This window comes from Microchirus variegatus (assembly GCF_963457635.1).
Source record: "Microchirus variegatus genome assembly, chromosome: 3".
NCBI lineage: Eukaryota > Metazoa > Chordata > Actinopteri > Pleuronectiformes > Soleidae > Microchirus > Microchirus variegatus.
In genome coordinates, this window is record NC_139804.1 from 8,306,944 (window position 1) to 8,332,582 (window position 25,639).

Below are 25,639 nucleotides of genomic sequence, written 5' to 3' on the forward strand. Positions count from 1 at the left end.
GAGATGGGAGGGCTGATGTGAGGTCTCAGATCGTCACCACTGAATCTTAACAAACTCAGTTCATCTTAACATCGTAAACATTTCCTGAGTGGTGTAGATAAGGAGAAAAAAAAAATTAAATAACAAAAGTATAGAAAAGTAGGCAAAGTGAAGAATGATTGCAGAAACATTTGTCGAGGACATACATATATTACAGACTAAAAAGAAAAAAGAAAAAGAAAAAGTTCATATTTTGCGACCACCATACTCGCACAGTTCCTCTCTCTGTCCACAGATCACTGCACTGAAACTGACCTGACATCCACTCCTGCCCGCCATCGAGACACCAACCACCAGGACTCAAAGACCCTCCCACCGTTCAGACAGCTCCACCCAGAAGGGAGATTGAAGTGTCAGATTCCTCCTCCCCTGACTCCTCCTTTAACCCCCCATAGGCCCAACGTCTACATCATCATGAGAAATGGGCGTCACAGGGGACGGGCAACGACTACACACATGCTGAAGAAGAAATGGTGTGTAAGGCCAGACAGGAGGAGAGGGTGAGACTGTGATAACACTTCAAAGCCTCTACAACAAATCCACTGTGTCATATGATGATGATGATGGTGATGATGATGATGATGATGATGATGATGATAATAATTAAGGTGACCATGGTGCAGAACACACCTTGCCTATGGTCAAAGTGGCCATTCTTGAGCACTCAACACTGGTGTTCAGGTCCCGAACGGTGCTGACATCACTGCAGCTACTAAAACATCTGTCAAACTTTTGAGTATGGCCTCAAGTTTGGTGAGCAAATGATGATTTTCTGCTCTGATACTCTGCAAGAACTATGCAGACATGCTAACCACACCCAAGATCAACTTCAATGGAAGAAGAAAGACTAAAATGAAAATATGTAAAAGAACTGCATGGTGCCAATTATGATGAACATTCTTTGACATGACGAGCTACAAACCAGTCAACAAGCTCGAGAAGGGGGCAGGAGGAAGGAGAGGTGACTCAGTGAACGTGTCTAACTGTGATACAAAAGGAGGGAGGTAACACACACACACACACCACTGCAAAGAAGAATTGCTTGCTAATGCAGAAAACAATACAGATTCACACAATCTTATTGCACAATCCAGTATGTGCATTACTCAGAAAATACACCCCCATGCACACATACATGATCAGCGTACATGCTGAGTACATTTTGTCTACATACATTTCTTGTAGACACTAGAATTAAAGCAGAATTTACTGAAACCCCAAACTGAGTGGACATTATGTGCACTACAAAGGTTCCTCTGGTCAAAAAGATCAATGAATGAGTAACTGTAACTGAAAGGAGAAGGCTTTTAAACATGCTTTTCTGTTTTGTCACATGTAGATTTGATAGGGAACGGCCTTGATGGTCAGACTAGGAATGTCTTTCTGTTTCCACACCTGATGGTGGCGTTGTCAGAAAATGCATGCATTCTAAGCTCAACACACACACACACACACATGTTCATGTCAGTGCCACACAGTTGTAATATGCAAGTGAATGGAAGTTTCAGTTTCCACTGTTTCTGTTAACATTTTGATAGAAGCACAATCTGATGTTTCTCTGTAGTAGACTGATTTTAGGTCAATTGATGAGTTGCACTGCACTGAACTTGTGTCTGTCTGTCCTGATGAAGCCAACAGTTGGTTTAAAAATAATAATAATGATACATACACACATGTTCTGGTCAGCACATAGATGACATGGGTGTGCATTGGCTATATCACTTATTTCTGCACAGTTTGAACTTTATGATGTCATCAGTGCCTCACTAGATAAACAAAAACAAAACAAAAAAACATTGTGATGATGCAAAGGTCTTTTTGTTGAAAGACACATGCAAGCTCGCAAGTGACAGAGAACACATCATAAATCTGGTTTGATTTCTCCAACAGGTGTGCACTCCCAGACTGGACCTCTGTTAAATGCTGATGCATTTTTGTTTGTTGATGTTTCTGTTTTGTTACTAACACAGTCTGTGGTTATGTTGTATCTATGCTGTTTGTTCTTAATCATGCTGTTCTGTCCTCAGGTTCTGCTCCTGTCCACTACTCAGTTCTAGACACTGAGCTTGTGGCTCTTGATGAAGCCTTTAGATTAGCAGCTGGTTAAACTAGTTAAACAGTGTACAAATCTACACTGATTCATGCTATGGATGTAACCACTCGAACTGTTAAATTACTAAATGATTATTGTCATAAATCTTAATATAAGTCACTGCAGAACTGATAATAGTTCATGTTCAGTGGGGAAGGAGATGAAAATATTTAGTTCTGGTCCAAATAATCAGTTAAAATTCATCCCATGTTTTGGTATGTATATGTGTCCAGCCATGGCAAAAGGGTTCACATGTCTACTTCGGGACATTTGGAGTTATTTACATAATCCGAAAGTGTGATATCTAAGCCTTCCAATAATGTCAACCCCATGTCCATCTGATCATTTTTGAGGAAGATGTGGTCATTTGAATGTAGGCACTCCTCAAACTGCTTTAGGGAGAAATTCAGCCTGAAAGATTTCGACCCTCTTGAGGAGCCAGGCCAATAGCTGCTCATTTGCATCACATTAACATGGTCACAACCCCCCACCCAGTCTACCTGTCAGTGACATCTGATGTCTGTTAGCCCACAGGACAGTGACAGTGTAGCAGTTTGGGAAAAAAAAAGGAATGAATGTAGTTCATGTCAATGTAAGGCAAGGCAAGGCAAGTTTATTTGTATAGCACATTTCAACAAGGTAATTCAAAGGGCTTTACATAAAGCATTAAAAAGCATAGAAAAGAGACATTTATAAAATCAGATATAACATCAAAATAAAAACAAGCAGGTAAAATTTAAAGATTAAGATTAAAAAATAAAATAGATACAAATAAAATAAAAAGATACAAAATAAAATCAAGAGTATATATAAGGTATAGAGGTTACAGTGCACTATTGGAAATTACTGAAATGCAGCGGCAAACAGAAAAGTCTTCACTCTTGATTTAAAAGAGGTGAGAGTTTCAGCAGACCTACAGTTTTCTGGGAGTTTGTTCCAGATATATGGTGCATAGAACTAAAATAAAGAAATAAAATATATCTAAGTGTGTGAAGGAATATTTTCCAGACCATGGACTATATTATCATCTTCAATACCAGTTCCTCCCCCACAATGTGGCTGTACCCACTCTGTCCATCACAGTTGATATGCGGACTAAATGATGACATCCCAAACGCACCCTCTTCTGCTTACTCTTCTGTGCTGTAACCTATGGTGCTGGGCATGTGAAGTATTTTGCCTCATCAGAACAGAAAGGCCGGATACGTCTGCCTGTCCATGGTCAGTCCAGGTGGGGCCAGGACAGGAAGACTGTCAACAGGGGGCAGAACTCCTGGGTTGCGCAGTAGCTGAAACTCGATAGGCTCTGCATCACTGTGAGTTTGAGCAAGCACCACACCAGGGGCTTCATGTACAAAGACTTGCGTGGATTTCCTACTAAATCTTGGCGTACGCCAAAACCCAGAAACTGTCGTACGCACAAATAAATTCAGATGTATCAAAGTGTGCGTACGCATGGATCCAATCACATTTCCTTTGTACATCCCAAATCAACGTGGAATTGAGCGCACATGCAGAGGTGCTAAACTCCTCCCCGTCCACGCCCCATTTACATATGCAAATCAATTTAAATATGCCCTGCGATTCACCTCTTTGATCAAATAACGCACTGAACAGAGAAAAGTAAAGGAATTTCACACAGTCTGAGCAAGAGATTCAAGAGTGAATGAAAAAAGTGAATGAAAACGCGCAGGGAGATTTTGTTTAACACCCTGTCAACTGGTATAAATATGACAAAAAAGACGTAAGTGGGAGCGTGTGTGTGAGTCTGTGGGATCAGAGCAGCGCACACACACACACACACACACACACACACACAATACACTCACAATACACATCGCTCATGCGTAAAGATGGCAGGACATTAAACACTTTGACTCATGTTTAATTTTTTTTTTTTTTTAATTTCTCACAATTAAAGAATGCAGAAGTGCGCCGCGGCTGACATTTCCAACTTTACGCCCGCTTTTACTGACATGGATACTGAACACAGAGAGACAATCAGGGGCTTGTTAGAAAGCTCTGTAGCTCTAATTTCACCAGCAGAAAAAAGCAAAGTAAACCAAAAACATGATATGTGAATGCGCACATGCCCAAATGTGCATGGCGCTGGTTTTCATCATATTTTATTTCAATTAAAATAATAAACTATTTACTCACCCAGAAGCCACCCATCGCGCACTGTTCCAGCCTCCAGCCTGTTCAATTTGCGCATCACATATGATTTGAACATTGATGGAATGAAAATGTTTCCTATTAACGTAAACGCATTCTGTGACGGCGCTTTTATAGCGATGTTTGTGATGTTTGAACTGTGAGAAACACAGAGTTGTGTGGAGTACTGTGTGAACTCAACTGACAAATGTTATTTGTACTATTTACATTGTTCATATTTAAAAGTCACATGGAGCTTTAAGCTATTCATAAAACAAAGCATTCAGAGATGGCAGGCAACAAGCCTCTGGCGGCCTCTGTTGGTCATATTAGCAAGTGCAAGTGTGGAAGCACAAACAAACACACACACACAGAACCACTAAAAACAATACTTCACTCCCACTCTGTGCTGATGTGTTTACCAACGAGTCACAAGCAGCCACTTCTGACACAAAACACATCTAACGGTGTCTCATATAGAAAGAAATTAAAAACATGACACAGTTAAAATGCTGATGTACTTTTATTTACATTTTTAAACAAAATTACACTTTGTGTGCTTCTTTTATTTTTCATCTTCAAAGACTTCCCAACAGCTGAAATGACAACTAAGCTCATCACTTATGCTTAGGATCATATTCTCATTTTTTCTCTTTCCAATATCTGACCCAGTGAAGTTCACCTGCATCACACAGAAACTGGTTTCTAAGCTCATTCTGGGCATAAGCAGATTAATGGATAGCAAACGAATCAAAATACAAAAGAAAGAAATAACAAGGGAAAACAGAGGTAAAGGCAATAAAGGTATAAGTTTAATATTTTGGAAAGATAATGCCTAGACAAAGAACAAAGACTTCAGACAAAGCATTTGGTTTTGCACCAAAAAAAAACAACAACAGGTTATAATAATAATTATATTGACTTTGGCTAGATGTCAACTCAACTCTGGACCACCAGTAAAGAAAAACAAGAACCAACCAATCACAAATTCTTCACCAAACAGTTTCTCTGTCACTGGAGGTTTTCATTCCACTCTAAACCAATGAGAAGTTTTCTTGGTATAAACTGGCAGCTAAAGAGTTCAGATGAGTTCCCACCGCTAAATGTGAAAGTAACCTTTATTTAATATATTTGTTTATATACATACATATGTGTGAATATATATTGATATATATATATCAATATATATACACACATACATACACACATACAGTGGTATGCAAAAGTTTGGTCACCGCTGTAAATGTTCATGATTTTCCTTTATAAATCATTGGTTGTTTGGATAAGAAATTTCAGTTAAATATATCATATTGGAGACAAACACAGTGATATTTGAGAAGTGAAATAAAGTTTATATGATTTACAGAAAATGTGCAATAATTATTTAAACAAAATTAGTCATGAAATAGTCAAGAAAAATGTTGCGCATCCTCCTTTTGCAGAAATAACAGCCTCTAAACGCTTCCTATAGCTTCCAATTAGTCTGGATTCTGGCAGAAGGTATTTTGGACCATTCTTCTTTACAAAACATCTCCAGTTCAATCAGGTTTGATGGTTTCCGAGCATGGACAGTCCGCTTTAAATCACACCACAACTTTTCAATAATATTCAGGTCTGAGGACTGAGATGGCCATTCCAGAACTTTGTATTTGTTCCTCTACATGAATGCCTTAGTAGATTTTGAGCAGTGTTTAGGGTCGTTGTCTTGTTAAAAGATCCAGCCCCGGCACAACTTCACCTTTGTCACTGATTCCTGGACATTGTTCTCCAGAATCTGCTGATATTGAGTGGAATCCATGCGACCCTCAACTTTAACAAGATTCACAGTCCCTGCACTGGCCACACAGCCCCACAGCATGATGGAACCACCACCAAATTTTACTGTAGGTAGCAAGTGTTTTTCTTGGAATGCTCTATTTTAGTTTCATCAGTCCACAGCACCTTATTCCAACATGAAGCTGGCTTGTCCAAATGTGCTTTAGCATACCTCAAACGACTCTGTGACGGGTGCAGAGAAAAGGCTTTTTCTGCATTACTCTTCCATACAGCATCTCCTTGTGTAAAGTGCGCTGGATAGTTGAACGATGCACAGTGACACCATCTGCAGCGAGATGATGTTGTAGGTCTTTGGACTAGATTGCAGTTGTACAGTTTACACCTATTGGTCTGTATCCAGTAATGTCCAATAAACATTTAACAAACTTAGTACCTCCTGGATTAAAACTATCAAATGTAATTCATTGCGGGTCGCCAGAAATGTTTTTGCGGGCCGCCATTGGCCCCCGGGCCACACTTTGAGAACCAATGCCCTAAACCATGATATTGAACAATCATTGTTTTCAGGTCATTTGAGTTGTTTTGAGGCTGCCATGTTGCCACTCTTCAGAGAAGATGCAGAGGAGAAAACACTTATGCAAAAGGAGGATGCACAAATGTATTCTTTTGTGGTGCCTAAATTTATGCACGACTCATTTTTTTTTTTTTTTAATAATTCTTGCAGACTTTCTGTAAATCATATAAACTTTATTTCACTTCTCAAATATCACTGTGTTTGTCTCCTATATGATATATTTAACTGACATTTCTAATCCAAACAACCAATGTATAAAGGAAAATCATGAAAATTTACAGGGGTGCCCAAACTTTTGCACACCACTGTATACATATACTTATGTGTACATACAGCACAAACAGAAATAATAATGAAAAAAAAGTTTTTGGTAACAACACCTGGAGCCTACATCAACATTGTGTGCCAGCTTATATTATAATTACATCTGTTAAACCTATCATTGAGAGCAAAGACCAAGGTTCAGCTACATGCAGCATGGCCCACTTTGAACAATGGACAGTCCTTCAGACTGGACACACAGAAAGACACCAAACTCTGTCCTGGCACAGAATTCTGATGGAAAACTGGTCTTAACTGATCAGTTAATATAGAAATGTCTCTGTTGTAGCCATTCAAAGTGTGAAGTGATGACTGTGTCCTACAGTGTCCTGCTTTTCAGTCTGATTTATACACCATCACATGACACTTGATAACTGTTGCTCGATAAAACCTAACCTAACCTAAGTCGCACATTTTCAATCAATGCAGGTTTCAGTCTCCATGTGACAACACTATAGGTGTGTTTCAATCTTTGATCAATGCAAATTTCATGGCTTTGACAAATAACAATATCAGCCTGATATAGGCTTCTTTTGGATCATAACAGAGTTGACATTTCCATGTTTTCCTTTATTATTCTGAACAGTATCAGAACACTATCAAGCCAATGTGTAGGATGAACGATTTAAGAGAGTAATATGGAGAAGATGTCTTGGTCTGACGGGTGAAGATAAAATGTCAGTGGAAAACTGCAACACTTTTTTTTTATCGTTAAATATATTTGTAAGTGTCATGCAATGGCGTATAAATGTTACTTTTTTTCTCCCTTGGTCTCTGGCAACACATGAATGACACACCGCTTGCTCCGCTAACACTGTTTATATTCCCTGCATCTAAAAGGCCAATTCCTGTGGATCCATTACTACTAGATGCTTGAGCTCTTCAAGTGATCACCACACTCCAAATGCACTACAACTCTGCACAGGACTGGGTGATCCGTGGCCACATTTACCTGTGAGATTTACTCAGTCCTATCAGACTCGAGTTTCTTTAGTGGTTCAGAGTGCATCGATCTGGAACATGGAATAAATATCTTAGACTTGTCATGTGTTTTAGGAGAGTAAAGGGTGTTGGCAACAAAATAAAACTACTGTGTTTGCAATTCCTCTGGTAGAGCTGACGAGGATCATAGGGAATGTGTGTGTGTGTGTGTGTGTGTGTGTGTGGGACCATCAGCATGAGTAGCCATGAATGAGTTGGCTGGGAGGGGCTTATATCCGTGAAACCGTTACACTGCTCTCGTGTGTATTTTGTGTAGGCTTTAACGAAACAAACACCAGGCTGTGTTGCATCGTTCCCTGCATTGAGGAATGTTCAACATCTGCCAATAAAATCATGTTATATGATTATTAAAAGCGCTGGCCTGCTGTTCACCCAACAATGGTGGACAACGTGTTGCCATTGCTTTAGCAACATTAGCAACTCTTTCTACATAGTCAGCCATGACAAACAAGCTGCCTCCAGCTCCGGGTATGTGTGAGTGCAGTGTTACAGTTGCTAAACATTGATTAGGCCACAACACTGACCGAAAAACAATGAATCGAAGATTAGAGTTCTACTTGTGTGTGTAATCTTGTATCTGGATCTCTGTTTGAGTCTCACAGTGACAGCGATGGATCAAGTTCATCCTCTGTCTCACACTCAGACATGGGGTGTCTTATTATTGCAGAGAATTGTGTGAAACTGTTGCTTTTCTAGTCTCCCCTGTGGAAGACCAATGCTGTCAACCAGGCTTAGCAGAGCAAGGGGAAGAGTAACAGGCGCAGGGGAGGTGCGTATTTATGTGTGAGTTTGTGTGTGCATTTAAGGATGTGTTATATTGTGATCCGTATGTACTGTATGTATATGGGTGTGTGCGTGTAGGCTTAAAACAGTGTAAGAGCCTCTCATAGCAGCACACATTTTCGTTTCTTCTTGGGCTCTGGGGGCTCCAATGCAGCCAATATCGCCTCATCAAACACATTCTTTAGGCCTTTCTGTGAACACAAACACACAAACACATGGGCTCAATGAGGCAGCATTGCAAAACAGACACACACAAGGCTGAAATAAAAAGAAAAAAAGGGGGAAGCACTTTTCAACTGAACAGAGGGAAAATAAATCAGAGAACAAACAAAAAAAATGGATAGTTCAGGTTTGATTAATTGTAGTTGGTTGAGGTGTTTGTGTGGAGTGGAGTTGGTAAAGTGCATAAAGTTTTTTGCATTTCCATTTCCACCAGAATGTCCACCCCTTGGGGTTTCAAAGTAAAATGTTTGCTCCACTCACTGATTGGGCTGATTGGACGACAAAAAACATCACTCTGTTTCGGTGCTTCAACAGGGTATATGCAGGAAGTTAATTGCAATACCTTTTTCAGACGTTTTCAAGACCTTCTCAAAATATTCTAAGACATTATCACCACTTCAAGCTGTAATCAGCAACACATTTTTTTTTTAACTTGTTTTAAGTTTTAACTTAAAACAGTTTTAGCTTGCAATTAAATCTATAGAGCACAACCAGACAAAGGAACTCATAAGCTGGAAAGGAACAAAGCTCAAAATAATAAATTAAACCCTGTTCTATTCAAGTATTTTACAAAGAGGCTTCGATCTAACAGAGGTGCCAACAGGGTATACACAGATTCTGTTGCTTCTCTTCACCTTTTTAAAATGTTTTTTTTTTTTACACCTGCTCTATATAAGCCCTTGATTCCCCACCCTGCGGCCATTCATTGAGTCAGAGTTAACTTATGTGTCAGTACCTCATACCAACACACTTCTAGATCCTCAACGACCCCGTTATAAACCTTTTAATGAGGTAAAAACATAATGTGAAACCTGCTGGGAAACAAAAACATCTGAATAAATAACTCCTTTTTCTTGAATGTGGTTGTATCGATTAGTTTTGCAAAACAGGTCGGGGACAAAGTGTCAACAACATAAATCCATGCATGCTGAAGTGCAAAGTGCAGCTGAATTAAAAGAAAGTAATGGGAAAACACACAACAAAAGCCCTGATGCTACAACACAAAAGAAAAACGAAAAACAGCTATTGTGTCACACACCTCCTGTGTTTGTCCCTGGATCTGCCTGTTGATAAATCACTGACATTTTAAAGCATAAAGACTATGCTCATTGCTTTTTCCCCTGAGCAAAGCTGCTTCCACCATGAGCTCAGCCATGTGAAGTAACCAGAGCTGCTCTAATGCAGTAAACCAGCAAAGGCCTTCAGCGTTGCTAAATTCAGTTCACTAACCCTGCTTCATTCTTCTCTGACAAAGCACTGAGAAAAGAAGGGAGCCAGACAGGAGAGCAAGTTCATGTGTCTTTTATTAAATCATTATACAGGCCATCTCACACAATCATAGATTTAATTGAAATGATCTTTTACCTGCCAAGACAGCAGGACGTGCACCACAACTGATGCCACATTCATATTTAAAATACATACTGCAGAGCTTTCACTTTGTCCACATTATGATAAGCTGCTTAAAATCATTTACATGTATTTTTCCTTCATCGATCTTCACTGAATACTCCATTGATGACAAATGGGGCTGCAACAACTAATTAATTACTAAATTAATTTCTCCTCTATGACAGTAAACTGGATATTTGAGGACACTTTCAATTTGAGTTTTGTTTGATTGATGAATCCGTATGGATGAAATGATTCCTTCATTGACTGATGGGATTCTAAATCTGACAGTAGATTTAGTTAGATTCTGTTTAGTTAGCAGCTGTAAAATGATGCTTGAGTTTGCTTTAGGCATGTTAGTGCAGCAGATTAATGGCATATATCAAGAGAATCATTCAAATTGGTATACAAGCATGACATTTGGCACAGATACTCACAGATAGGGTCACTTTTTGGGAAAAATGTGCTGGCCACCTAAAAATTCCACATGGCGTCCATTTTTTTCAAGCATAATATTTTGTGAAAATACTCTTAAGACTGTTTTTTTTCTTTTTTTTTTATGTGCTCATGTTCAAAATGGCAACCATTTTTCAAGATGGCTGCCATTTCTTTTGAATCCTTACATACATTTTTCAAATGGTGATGCTATCATCAAATTGGGTACAAACATTCTTCAAGGAACATTCTCATGGAAAAAGGTGTGTGTCTGTAAAAAATTCAAGATGGCGACCATTTTCAAGATGGCCACCATTTCTGTCAGAGCTCAAATTAATGTGTTAAGATTTTGCTGAATAGAGTGATCGTCATTAAACAAACAGGGCACACAATTCACTGCTGTGGAGCATGTGGTTCAGTGTTAGCTGATCTAGTTTTACTTAAACTGTAGTTCTTGACTAGTAGTAATAGTATACCCAAGTTTAGTGGTTACTCTGTGGCAGTGGTGGCTAATTGTGGCAATTTTTTCTGATAATGATTAAGGTGACCCATTCAATAAGTGCATAAAGCAAGACAGTATCAATTTGTTGTTAGATGATTAACAGAGTCCTTCTTGTGTCCACTAGATGGCAACTTGATAAACTTAAAATTATTTACATGAATCAAATGTTGTATGATGTAAAATAGCTAAACAGAACACAAGACATGTCCAGCAACCACATAAAGACAGGGGCAGCATATGAAGTCAAGTATTTATTAACTGACCAAGGATCAAGAGCTTTCACAACCTTTACCAGATACATACAACAAACATTATGACAAGATAGTGCAGTCAAATTATTCATTAAGTGTAAGGGAAAGTGCAGAATTGGATCTTTAAATGTGTTGATAAAGGCATCTTAGAATAATACACTCTTACACAAAACAGTCTGATTTGCGTGAAGTTTAACCTGCAGTTAACCCCTGAGCGATACAAACATGTTAGCAAACAAGCTAACGAACGTCGCCTCAAATGACTGCTGTCCGCTGCTACGAGCCATAAACAGCTGTACTTATCAGTTAGTGCTGGGACCGGTTAAACCAGCACAATCCTCTGTGTATTTTTACAGTGAGCTTCGCTGAGAGTGCTGCCATCAGAGAGGCCAACAACTTATCGGGGGATGTGATGTGAAGAGAAAATATCCCCTCCTCTCTTTGCTTTGTTTACATATGACGCAAGTATGTTAGTGCATGCACATAAATCCTCATTGAAAATGCATTGGAGGGTATGTTTTTCGAAAAAAAACTTTTTTTAACATGAGAGTCAGTGGGAGAATTTTTGGGCGATTCTCCACATCAATCAAATCGCCCCAAAAGAGGCAGGACAATAAAACATGACTTGAATCTTATGATTCTGATCATCCCTATTAGGGATGGGACTTTTTTGTCAACAAATCGACCGACAATCGACACGCGCGCACCTCGACAAAAAAATGAAAAGTAAAAAAAGTCGAAGTGTCACAAACACGTAAATTTCACAACCACGGAGGTCAAAGAAGCTGTGCACGAAAAGATGATCCTGCTGTCCAGGCTCTCTGCGCTCCGACATGATGTTTTCTCGCGTCACCGGCTGGTTCTCTCGAGTGGCTGCGCGCGTCGAAGCGTGTGTGTGTGTGTGCGTGCAGTGCGAACGAGGTTGCGCTTAAGTTTAGGACGGGGGTGGGTGAGCGACATAACACAAGCGCTACACAAATGAAGACGGCATCTCACCCAGTCAGGATCACTGTACTTCACTCTGGTGGTCACCTAACGAGCGCAGGTTCAAAAACCTGAGCCGTCTGCGAGTGGCGACACACGCGTTCGAGCGGAGAGTCTGCTTTTTTAACTTTTTTTTACCCCTCATTTTTATTATCGCTGTTCTGATGGTCAATAATGGACATTACAGCCAGTGTTACTTACAATGTAATGTTTATTTTTTACTAAGTTTGTATAGGTTTTTTACAAGTTATTTACAGTATTTTATTGTTCTTTACGTTTATATTTTCACATACTTTATTTATCTCTCCGTTCCTACAACAATATAAAGAGAAAATTAGAATTTTTTTGGCATATTGGTAATTAATCGTGATTAATCATGATTAATCCACAGCTACCCTGTGATTAATCTGATTAAAAATGTTTATCTTTTGACAGCCCTAATTAAAAGTATTTTATATGTTCAACAAGGAAGTACACCGCTGTTCCAATTGAGCAGTACATACATATTGAACAGTACATACTTCCCATACTCAAGTATGCAAGTATGTACTTGAGTATTGAGAAAGGGCCATTATGACTATTTGGCAGAAATGGTGGCCATCTTGAAAATGGTCACCATCCTAAATTTTGAGTGACACATTCCTTTTTCCAAAAGAGTGTTAATATCTGCCTAATGTTATGCTTACATCACCATTTGAACAATCGAAAAATAATTAATATTCGACAGGAACGGTGGCCATCTTTAAAAAATGGCGGCCTGCTTGAATTTTTGAGGGACAAGCATATTTTCCATTAATATGTCCTTTAGAGAGTATTTGTATCAAATGTTATGCTTGGTTCACTGAATAATTGATATAATAAGCATTGAATAGCAATCTTGAAAAATGGCCACCATATTTAATTTTTGAGTGGCCAATGCCTTTTTCCAAAATAGTGGCCCTTAGAGAGTATATGTGCCAAATTTCATGCTTGTACACCAAAGTGAACAATATTTTTTTTTTACTAATCTGCTGCACTGTGTGCTAACAAACAGTTCAAAATATACAGCCTAGAAGTGCACCAGACAGTTGTCCAGCAGAGGGAGATGTGAGCACATCTTGGTCAGGATGCATACTCTCTTCAGCTGTTTATCTTTGTGCCCTATTTGTGGACAGAGAGTTGTGATCCCAAAATGCAGGTACTAACTTGTGGATGACACTCAACAATTAATTATTTTACGAGCAATCAAGCCATTGGCAGGTTTAAAAGGATTCTACTTACACCAAACTAAGCTTTCAATGCATCAGAGCAGTTTTTGCTGCATTCCCAGTATCTGTCCCTCAACATATTCCTGTCTCCTTACACTGCATGGTTTAGCTTAGCATCAGCATTGAAAAACTTGTGTAGGATAAACAGCGTGTTTCCAAACAATGATAGGTCAATTTAAATCATCACTCAATCATCAAGAGAAAAGGGTGAGTAGGGCTGTCATGATAAATGCATAAATGAAAAGCCACAGTATTAATGAGTCTATCACAGGAGAAGACAAGATACCGCACAATCACACATGACGTCATGACGTATTAAGTTTCAGACACCGGTGGCTAAATGTGCGGTGTCCCTTTTACGAGCAGCATGTGTTGAACTGGTGTGCAGTGAACGTAGGGCTGGGCGATATGGCCTCAAATCAATATCACAATATATTGAGCAGCTCACCTCGATAACGATAAATGAACGACAAGTTCTAAGACGCTAGATGACGTCATCACCTAATTTGCATAATTGACCATGTATATGTGTGTGTGTGTTTTATGTCTGATATGTATCAAATGCAGTGATTTATTTTGTGTGAGACTGAGTAAAGAAACATTTACACCACTCTGACTGACTGCCTGAGCCCTTGATCAAGCATTTGTGTTTTTAATCCCTTGTTGTGTTCGCGTGGTATGTATTGTGTGAAGGTGTAAAAACCTGCGGCCATGAACATATCATCATTTAAAAACCAGGAAGCGTATCGTCATTAGCAACATATGCGGATCTCAGCGGTTCTGTTTTTGTTGTAAATTAGACTGTGGCAGCAGGTACAACAAGCTCCTGCTCTGGGGAGGACGTACTTAAAAATTGTCAGGTTTAAATCGGGCTCGGGCAGCACCCGCTGCTTGTTGAGAGGGATACGTGCTTTCACCACAAAAGTCTCCAATAACACCAAAAGTCGGGAGATTTGTCACAAGTCACTTTTGACAAAAAAAAGTCGCCAGGAGGAGTCAGAAAGTCACCAGATTTAGCGACAAAGTAAGCAAGTTGGCAAAATTGCTACCGCACCCGCCGCGGTTGCCGCTTCGTCTTTCCTCACTGTCTCTTTCCCTACTTGTTACTGAGGGCGTGGAGTCACATGACTACACACGCTGTACACAGCCGAGTGTCTTAAAGTGACATGAAGAGGCCGGCAGCCTGCCTACATACACACACAGACACAGTGAACGTATTGTGTCATTTCCTCTGAGACTGATGTTACACTGTGTCTACTAGTACTGCTCTCCACCACAACTCCACTGACTTTGTGTTTGACTACCGTGACAATCAGGCTTCTGGAAATATACTCGCCACAGTCCTCACTGTCTTTTAGCGACACTCTCTCTGACTCAGTTCCACATAGTCACATAATATGGTCATTATACCGTATTAGCCTAGTGGTGAACTTAGCAGTGATGGCTTCTGATAATATCACATTCCGCTGTTTAAAGTCACATTCATTTACTGCAATAAAAATTCCTTTACCGTGACAGCCCTAAAGACGACCCCTTTATCTATTCCTTGTTTATTTACTATAATTGAATTTGTAAGTCAGATCTAGACCTCGATGTGATAGTTCAGGTTTTCTATTATAATAAAAAATTAAATTCTGTTTTGGCTTTGCCATTTTTATAAAATGAGCGTTTTAAAGCTCCAATATAAAATGTGAAACAAGTGAAGAGGTCTGTATATTTGAATGCACTGTATTTGCAGCCATAGTCGTATTCTTATGCTCTTTTATCAGACATCAAGAGTAGTACAAAAAATACATAGCATTAGAAATAGAAGCTCTGTTTAGTGTTGAGATCGATCCCAGTGTGACGTCTCACTGTAGTACAAACCCTATCATTAATTACTACTCCATGTACAATGACTCCTGTACAAGAGCCACATTAATGAGTACTTGGCCTAAGTGAGAAAACTAAAAAAAGCATTTGTAGCAATCAACGTTTATAAATCAGGTGGAAAAGAGATTAAAGAGTAAAATCGAGCAAAACAAATGTCAGCAGTTACAAGTTGGAACAAGTTAAGCAAGTTATTTGGGGGAAAAACAAATATTAGTCATATAACAATGCAGTGTCTCTACAGACTAGTAGTTTGTGGCGAGAGTCAGACTGGTTGGTATCAGAAAAACGGAGGATTAGTTATTTGGCTGAGGCTAGTCAAGATAAAGCAGCACATGTAAATAGAGAGAGTGTGAAGGGGTAGAGGGAAGGAGGAAAATAAAAAATGCAGAGACTGATGGCAGAGCAATGGCAAAGGGAGTTTAAAATATACAGCATTTCCTCTTTCTCTGCGTCTCAGGTGGCTCGAGGGCAGCTAGGATAGCTTCATCAAATACATTCTTCAGCCCTCGCTACGAAGACAGGAGAAGGAAGAGAACAAGAGTATGATTAGCATGGCAAACACAGAAAGTAAGAGATGGCAGAGGAGGAGAGGAACATGGCAGTACAGGGACAGAACACAGGGCTTTCCTCTAAGACACAGACTAGCTAGCCATAGTACAAAAGTAGCCAGCTGGGGGGGGGGGTGTAATAATGCGAAAATTTACACTCGTCTTAAGTATAATAATAATAATAACACCACATTCATACTTATTTTTCTTTTATTGAGAATTTGGAGTAAAATAATATACATATACAACTAAAAAGTTGCTGTTGCGTAATTCTACTATTTAGGCCGGGAAAACGGATACGTCAATTTTCAGGTATGAGGGATCCTTATGATATTGTTTTGCAATTGCTTTGAGCAAACATGGAGGACTTTGACAGCGATGACTTTTCTGATGGCAGTGATTTTGAGGAGTTTCTCGGCTGCGATGACACTGTTGCTGATGATTTTGAACGCGGTGAACCAATAGACCGTGATTTATGTTTGAGACATAATGTTTGAAGACGACGAGGTCGAAGAAACAGACGAGGAGTTTCAAGGTTTTGAAAGTGACTGGAAGACTGAGAATTACCACCCTCATCGACAGAGTGCTTTCAACCTCACACCAGGGGTGAAAGTTGATTTACCTGCTGATGCCACACAGCTGCAGGCATTCACTCATATTTTTACGGAGGAACTATGAGATCATCTCGTTTCGAGACTAATAATTACAGTGACCAGGTTCAACAAACTCCATCAAGAGCAAATGTGGTCACACGTGACTGTGAGGGAGACGAAGAGATTTATTGGGATGTGTATGGGCATGGGATTCCTTGCGCTGCCAGTACTAAGATATTACTGGTGACAGAATAAACACCTCTAAATAATAATAATAATGATAATAATAATAATAATAATAATAATAATAATGCGTCCTTCTGAGCTAATGGGTAGCTCAGAAGGACGATCTCACGTTCTGTATGTGGCAGGACACAAAAACTGTCATGGTGCTGTCCAAGCATCACGATCCAACTCAGATGGGGACAGTGAATCGAAGAAAAGACGGAGCCAACCACGTCCCGGTGGTAGTGCTAGCTTCCCTCGCAGACTACCAGAAGTACATGAAAGGTTTGTTTGACTTTTGTTGGTCTTTTGAGTGCAAATGTGTCATGTGTCAAGAGTGTCAACTGAGTGTCGTTTGTGTTCCAGGCGTCTTTCTCATTTAACCTCAGATGCCCGAACCTTAGCCACCATGCAGGATGCAGCACAGGTTGGGCTGGGGCGTATGCCGTCCGTTGAGCCAGCCATTGCCTCCCTCATTTTGGCTCCTGATGAGGCCTTGAGGCCGGATGCCAGATGTCCCCGACCACAGTGCAGGGTCACAGACGACCTTCTTTCGAAGGCCTATGATGCGGCAGCACGTATGGGTCGTATTGGGAACTCCCTCTCCCATCTACTGCTGAGCCTGTCAACCTCTCTGCAACAGGCTCAAGTGGATCCTTCACTGCAGAGTCTAAGCGATGCCTCTTTACAGGCATTCACTTTCATGTCGAGAGAGTTAGGACGGACAATGTCCACTCTTGTCCAGACTCGCCGCCAGGTTTGGCTTGCTCAGTCGCCCCTGTCTGAATCATGTAGGAAGGTTCTTCTTGCTGTGCCAGTGGAACCAGGGGATCTTTTTGGCCCAGCTGCCTTGGAAGCACTGGAGAGGGCGGCCCAGGCCACGCAGACCAGGCAGCGGCTTTCTGGCCTTCGCAGAAGAGTCTCCACTCCTAGCAGGTCTAGGGGCCCCGCTGCTGTTCCCCGGCAGCACTCTCAGCCACCTGCTGGTGGCCTACGGAGGTCTCAGCGGCCTGCTCAGCGGCCTGCTCAGCAACCTGCTGACGGGTTTCGGGCCCCTGAGCGCCTGCCGTCTTGGCAGCCTCGTGCGCCGCAGCCTATCCGCCGTCCCCCCAGAGCCTCCGGAGGCCGGGGGGGCAGGCGCTAGGGGTGCGGGGCCGGCCGTCGGATGTTTTTCCCATCAGCAGCTCAGTTACTGGGCTGCCTGTACTTCAGACCCGTGGGTGGTTTCCACCTTGACCCGGGGGTACGAATTGCAGTTCCGACGCCGGCCCCTAGCCTTCGGCCGGGTCAATATGACTGTCGTCAGCGACCCGGCGAAGGCCTTAGCTCTAAATCAGGAGTTGTCTGCCCTCCTGGCCAAGGGCGCAATCGAACCAGTGGACCCTCTGCTACGTCCCGGGGGGCTCTACTCAAGGTACTTTCTTGTGGCGAAGAAAGATGGCGGATTCCGTCCCATTCTCGACCTGAGGGGACTCAACAGGTTCCTGAAGGTTCTGCCTTTTCATATGCTGACTGTGTCAGACACGCTTCGTGTGGTTGCCAGGGGAGAGTGGTTCACCACTGTCGACCTGAGGGACGCATACTTCCATGTCCCAATTGCATTGTACCACCGGCACTTCCTCAGGTTTGCCTTCCGCGGACAGCATTTTCAGTTCAGGGTACTTCCCTTTGGTCTCTCCCTTTCCCCGAGAGTTTTCACCAGGGTTGTAGCAGCAGCTCTGGCACCCCTGCAGAAGCAGGGCATGAAGGTCCTGCCGTATTTGGACGACTGGCTGGTATGCGCACCGTCCCGACCCCAGGTGGCTCAGGATACAGCCCGGCTAATTATGCACGTGGGCCGGCTGGGCCTGAACGTGAATTTTCAAAAAAAGCGGCCTGGACCCATCCCAACGGGTCATATACTTGGGATGGTTCTGGACTCGGTAGCCATGATGGCCTCTCTGGCACCTCGGCGTGTGGACGATATCCTCCTCCGCCTTCCCCTCTTCAGGGTTGGCAGGATGGTGCCGTTTATTCAGTTTCTCCGGCTCTTGGGAAAGCTGACCGCTGCTTCGTCTGTCGTTCCCTTGGGCTTGCTGTCTCTGCGCCCTCTTCAAATGTGGCTGAACAACCTCCACTTGGACCCCAAGTGGCACGGTTACCGGAAGGTCAGGGTGTCTCGGCAGTGCCTCCTCTCTCTGTCCCCATGGGGACAGAGGGAGTTTCTGTCTATGGGCGTACCGATGGGAACTATTCCATCCCGCCGGGAGGTGGTCACAACCGACGCCTGCCTCTCGGGGTGGGGCGCGGTGTGGCAGGGCAGGACTGTCCAGGGTCGGTGGCCGGCCCAGCACCACATGCACATCAATGCACTGGAGCTCCAAGCTGTGCAACTGGCACTCGTTCACTTTCTGCCTCAACTGGAAGGCAAACATGTGCTTGTTCGATCGGACAACAGGTCCACAGTTGCCCAGATCAACCACCAGGGGGGCACCCGGTCTGCACAACTACTCCGGCTATCTCGGAGCCTGTTGACTTGGGCATATCCCCGCCTGGCCAGTTTGCGAGCAGTCTTCATTCCAGGGGAACAGAACCAGGTCGCAGATTTTCTGTCGCGACAAAAGCTCCCACCGGGGGAGTGGCAGCTCCACCCGCAGGTGGTGGAGATGATATGGGGTCTTTTTGGCAGGGCGGAAGTGGACCTCTTCGCCTCGGCGGAGTCGGCACATTGCCCCCTCTGGTTCCCCTGGATGGAGGTGACCAGCCCCCTCGGCCAGGACCCTTTGGCTCACGATTGGCCGCAGAGACCACTGTATGCTTTCCCGCCACTGCCCCTGATTCTTCCTACGCTCCAGCGGGTGCTTTTGCAGGGCCACAGACTCCTTCTGGTGGCCCCCTTTTGGCCAGGGAGACTCTGGTTTCCACTGCTGCACAGCCTCTGCTGCAGCTCCCCATGGCGCCTCCCCTGCAGGAAGGACCTCCTTTCGCAGCGGCGGGGTCAGATTTGGCATCCGGATCCCGGTCGCCTCCAGCTCTGGGTTTGGCCGCTTCAGGGCCCGACCCTCTACTGAGGGAATGTACTGCGGGAGTCAGGGGTACTATTCTGAACGCCAGGGCCCCATCTACCCGGGTTCAGTATGAGAACAGGTGGAAGCTGTTCTCTGACTGGTGCAGGGATAAGACAGAAGACCCAGTGCGTTGCTCTGTGGCGACTGTTCTTGAGTTTCTGCAGTCTCTGCTGGATCGTGGTCGTTCTCATTCCACTTTGAGAGTCTATACAGCTGCTATTTCTTCCAGACATGAAATGGTCGAGGGTTCTACAGTAGGGTGCCACAGACTGGTGTCCCTCTTCCTTAAAGGGACACTGAGGCTGCGTCCTCCAAGGACCCTGAGGGCTCCAGCATGGGACTTGCCCCTGGTGCTGGAGGCCATGCGGTCACCTCCCTTTGAGCCTCTGACCCAAGTGGAGCTGAAATGGCTTTCTATGAAGGCTGCTTTTCTGCTCGCCATTACCTCCGCGAAGAGGGTCGGGGAGTTACATGCCCTGTCAGTGGCTGATACCTGCCTGCGATGGAACCCTGATGGTTCAGGTGTGGTCCTGTGGCCGAATGTGGCGTTCCTGCCCAAGGTGCTTTCACGTACGCATCTCAACCAGCCTATTCAGCTCGCACGCTTTGGCTCCCTGTCTGAGGAGGGTAGGTCGGAGCTGCTATGCCCGGTCCGGGCACTAGAAGCTTATGTTGCTGCTACGGCCGGTATACGGCGGTCGGAGCAGCTGTTTGTGTGTCATAGTGGCCCTAACAGAGGTTGTGCACTTTCCAAACAGAGGCTGTCCCACTGGGTTGTCAATGCCATCATGCAAGCCTATAAGGCCAGTGGCTGCCCCCCGCCATCCGGGGTGAGGTGCCACTCCACCAGAAGTGTCTCTACATCATGGGCGGCGCTGAGAGGGGTGCCCTTGGAGTCAATCTGTGCTGCGGCATCATGGACGTCGCCTGGCACATTTGCACGGTTTTATCGTGTCAACGTCGCTGCTCCGCATCTGATGGATGTGATCCTACGTCCGAGCTCTACTGTCTCTGATGAGTGAGGTGGGTGTCAGATTCTTTGTGACCTTGTTGGTATGAGTCATCCAGTGCCTTAAGCACCGCCTCTGGCGGTCAGTAAGGATGAAATAGAACGAAAGTTACGAATGTAACTACGGTTCTATGAATCCTGGAGGACCGCCAGAGCGTCCAGTCACTCAGAATCCTTGTGTTCTCGCGAGAAGATTCTGGGAACTGAGCCTCCGATGACACCGGAAGTTATAGCCTTCCCGGTGTCACGGGGAGGGTCACAAGTGACTATGTTGATATTAGGTACTCGAAATGCGCATGCGCGAGGTGGAGATATCCAGTGCTTTAAGCACCGCCTCTGGCGGTCATCCAGGATTCATAGAACCGTAGTTACATTCGTAACTTTCGTTTTACAGGCACATTTTCAAGGCCTTTCAGGCCTAAATGGGTTAAGCCTTCCTCTTCATGTTCTTTCTCCTCAATGAGGTTGACTTGGGTTCCAGTGCTGATAAGTGTTGGCATGTTGACCTCAGCATAATCTTTACCCCCAATTCTACGAAGAGTTTTGAGAGATGGTAGGTTCCTGGTGGGTTTCTGCCCCCACAGCTTGGTGGCTTCATTTCATTACAATCATGTAATTTTTAAGGTTGCTCCTCAGTCTGGTTTTTATTCTTTTAACAGCACTAGCACCCCTTTCTACCACTGCATTAGAGAGCGGTTGACACAAGCAAATTGTAGCCATGGCCAAGCCTCTTCCAGGATAGCTTGTTCCTTGACATTTTTTTCCAAGATGAAAGCTGTCATTGAGATATATTCACCTTACAGCACAAGGGTTGGAACTCTCCAACCTGCCATAACATATTTAAAGTTACTCCATTGTGCTAAAGCCTGGTCTGTGTTCAACTTCAGTTGCTCACAGATAACTTTAATGTGATCATCTCCATAGTTCAGAAACTATACATCTGAGCTCATATGGAGGCAGGTAGGGTCAAAGACAAAGCAGGCCTGGAACACAGGACAGGCCTCCTTGAACAGATTATCCAGGTTTTTCTGTTCTACGCTGTAGCTCTGGACCAATGTTTTAAAGGTCACATAGAGTGGTCCTGTTGCACATATATGTGAGTTATGGAGGTCTACTTACATATATTAAGTTATTTTTATGGTCAAAATCCTCCTAGTTGATGTAAACGAGCCGATTGAAATCTGTCCTTTTCGAAGCGCTTGTCAGTCGCGCTATTTCAGCCATAAATCTCGCCCGAGAAGACAGAGTGTGTTGTGATTGGCCAGCCAGCGTAGAGCCTTCCCACCTGTGTTGTGATTGGCCAGGTATCTGGAAGTGACGTAATCTATCACGTCAGCTCTCAGAAGCGCAGCTCCCTCTCTGGAGCGGTGGATGCATTGCTACTCATTATCAAAACATTGTTTTAACAGTGTTTAAAAATAGCTTCGTCACGACTCCCCGCCGCAGTCCCTTTATGACTTTAAACCGGAGTCAGACCCAGAGTCAGAAGACACTGTTGCTCGTGAAACACCTCCACAACGGACGTTATTCTTCTTCTGCGGTTCAATGTACGCAACCGGATGTGCCCGGACTACCGCCCGGAGCAGGACGATCGGTTGTTCAGGAGAACCGCTGCTTACGTAACTATAACAGGATTTTCAGTGATCTCGTTTAGCCCCGAGATTACAATAAAACACAACATTCTCAGCAGTGGCTGAACTGTTTGTTTCGAACCGTCAGGCTTCATAAACAAGGTAATGACGCAGATACACACCAAAAAAAACAGCGATAATAGGAACTTCCGGTCTAGTTCCGCTTTAAGAAAAAGCATGATTTTAGGATCCTTTTCACCACTGAGTTCTAAAGCTGCATATTGACCATCATAAGCAACATACACAAACGATCAAGACCAACTCAGCAATACAACCTATTTACACAAAACCATACAAAAATAATAAATAAAACCATTATAAACCATATAACCCAAAACCACATAAACAAGCTATATTAAAAATCAAGTTTTTAGTACAATATTCTATATTTACTCAAAAACAAAGGGGACAGACAATTCCAATTAAAAACATACCTAAAAACATGACATGAAAATGAGGAAGACAGGCTACTGAGGAACAGAGCAGTAGGAATGGCATGATACCACTTCTTCGTTAATATGGTGTGCATGGTGGTGCTGGTGCATTTACCACCGACAGACATTCAAGCTATTTCAAAGAGATAATTCTCCAACTATATAACAAATATTCTTCTCCCATAAAGAAGAAAATAACAGCCGATGACATGACTCAGCTCAAATGATGTTACTGATTTTTATTTACATTCACAGTCTGTGGATAGAGAAGCTTGCGATATATGGGATTTTAGGATTTACATTTTTCATCTGTCCAATATCTGATCCAGTAATTTTGTCCAGTATGGGATCAATGGCGAGTATCTTATTAGCTCAGCAGTAAGACAGAGTAAGAAAACATAGAAAACACAAACCATATGAAGAGTCCTGACCAGTCAATATTTCTACCAGTGTTGTGCAAGTTGACACTTTTCATTAACTAGTTCAAAGTTCAGTTCACACATGATCAAAGGGAACTGTTCACGTTCATAGTTCACCATTTCAATTTTGAACTAGGTCAAACGTTCAGTTAATATTTTTTTAGGTAAGAAATGAAAGAGAAAAACTGAACTTTTTTTTCCAAACTATGACAAATTGAAATCGAAATTGAGGTCGTTTTTCAGAGCAGGTGGACATAACTTGCACAGAAAGGTTAGGTTTTTAATGTCGGCGTCTTGGCAAGACAGTGGGTAAAATGTCCGTAAAATAATAATTGGAGCCGGTATCACCTGTGTTCTCTGTGTCTGTAACTTTTCTCCTTTCACTTCCATTTGCCATTTTCAGAGTAGACTGCTGCCTGCGCTGCTCCAGCAAAGAGTATGGGTGTATAAAAGGCTATTATTTTGCAGTGCCCATAGGCCCTCCTTCCTCCTGACATGTGTGCCGTCTGTGGTGAGCACTTGTTTAAAGGGCTGTAAAGTCCAAGTCGACTGGTCGACTAATTGGTCGTCATGTTCTGGGTCGACTAAATGTTTTAAAAATTATTATTATTATTTTTTAATGGTGAATTTCAATAGAAGGAAAGTACTAAGTGCTTATGGGGGTGTTTTAGAGCACCCATGTTTCACAGGTAACAGCATGTCTTCAGAGAACACCCCCCTTGTTTTCCACTATCTTGGTTTAGGCCAGCCCAGTGGGTTGTTGTCTCTCCACGGCTTACGAGAGACAGACAGATTAGCGTTGCCATTAATTAGACGGATTTTGAGCTTTTCATTTTAGACTACAGTCAGTCCTCCTGTCGCATCCATGTCAAAGACATCAGTGTGGCAGCATTTTTCAAAAGTAGATGACGGTAAAAAAGCGGAATGCAAACTTTGCAAGCAACAGTTTGCTTTTCACAGCTCTACTACAAACATGGCATATCACTTAAAAATGGTAAGCTAAGGTTTTGAGTAAATGAACATATCAGAATTGGCATATTTCAATGTTTTAGTCTAATAATCGTTGATTGGTTTTATAACTGCAGGCGCACCTGCCCACAACAGCGGCATCGTCCCACGGTCTATTTGTGTTTCAGCCACGAAGCTGAGCTCCTATGTTCAGTCTCACTCTGTGTGAGGACATGCTCAGAGACAAATAATCTAAATATTCCTCAACAGTTATTGTGCTGATATTACTAGTTGACATTTTCGGATATCACGGGCTATGGTATTACGCAGATGAACGTAATGCAAAACGCTGTCAGAACCGTCAGACTCTGTTGAACTCCAGCCGCAGCGCGGCTCTTAATTTGAAAAGAGCTGCACACTTTTTTAATTTAAAAAGATGGTTGATTTACAGCCCTACTCGTTTTCTATGCGGAGGGCGGTGTTCAATTACGTGCTCCATGTTTATATTGAGATGTGTGAATTTAGGTAGTTTTGGGGATAAACATGGATGAATACACAGGAGATAATTGTGTCTAAATTTATGTTTACTGTTCATGTGAATAGCTTCAAGAAATTCTTAAGGCAGAAATAATATTATTTCAGAACTGTCTGTGTACGCGTGAGTGTCAAAATAAAGCCTCACAGCACAGAAGAGATTCTGGTCTGCTCTCCTTGTGTCCTGACCGACACACCATCTTGGATGCTGTAATTCCCCTAAACGAATCAGCTGTAGTCCCTTAGCTCCCTGACAACGAGAGTCCGGCGTTGCTATGCTCATTGTTATGGCTTGTGTGCGCAATGCATAGGTAACAGAGTGAAGCGAAGAGTTGCGCCGGTGGGCAGTGAGTGACAACGACATGCTGTTTGTAAAGTGCGAGCAGGTCGTGTCACTCGACTCATCAGGAGAAAACAAATTCCATAATGTTTAATTGGACCTCAATATTGACGTTCATTTCACACAATCTGAACTAATTTACCTTAAAGTTTTTTTTATTTACAAATGTGTTGCGTTCAGTTCAAATTTCACAGAGAAATTGAACACAAAAATTATCCTTTTTCATTCATAAAACTTAAATCAAAAGTAATAGTTGTCACTGTCA

General features: G+C 42.7%; 1 protein-coding gene across 2 annotated transcripts in view; it reads right to left on the reverse strand.

The window, feature by feature from the left end:
- Nucleotides 1-4,795: 4,795 nt before the first annotated feature.
- The window catches only part of LOC310924902 (cell division control protein 42 homolog), a 45,839-nt gene continuing 24,995 nt past the window's right edge, over nucleotides 4,796-25,639 (reverse strand). For both annotated transcript variants that reach the window (XM_083886755.1, XM_083886756.1), the window contains exon 6: nucleotides 4,796-8,932. In XM_083886755.1, the coding sequence (XP_083742881.1) occupies nucleotides 8,843-8,932 (90 nt within the window). In that variant the 3' untranslated portion in view covers nucleotides 4,796-8,842. The remainder of the gene's footprint in view (nucleotides 8,933-25,639) is intronic.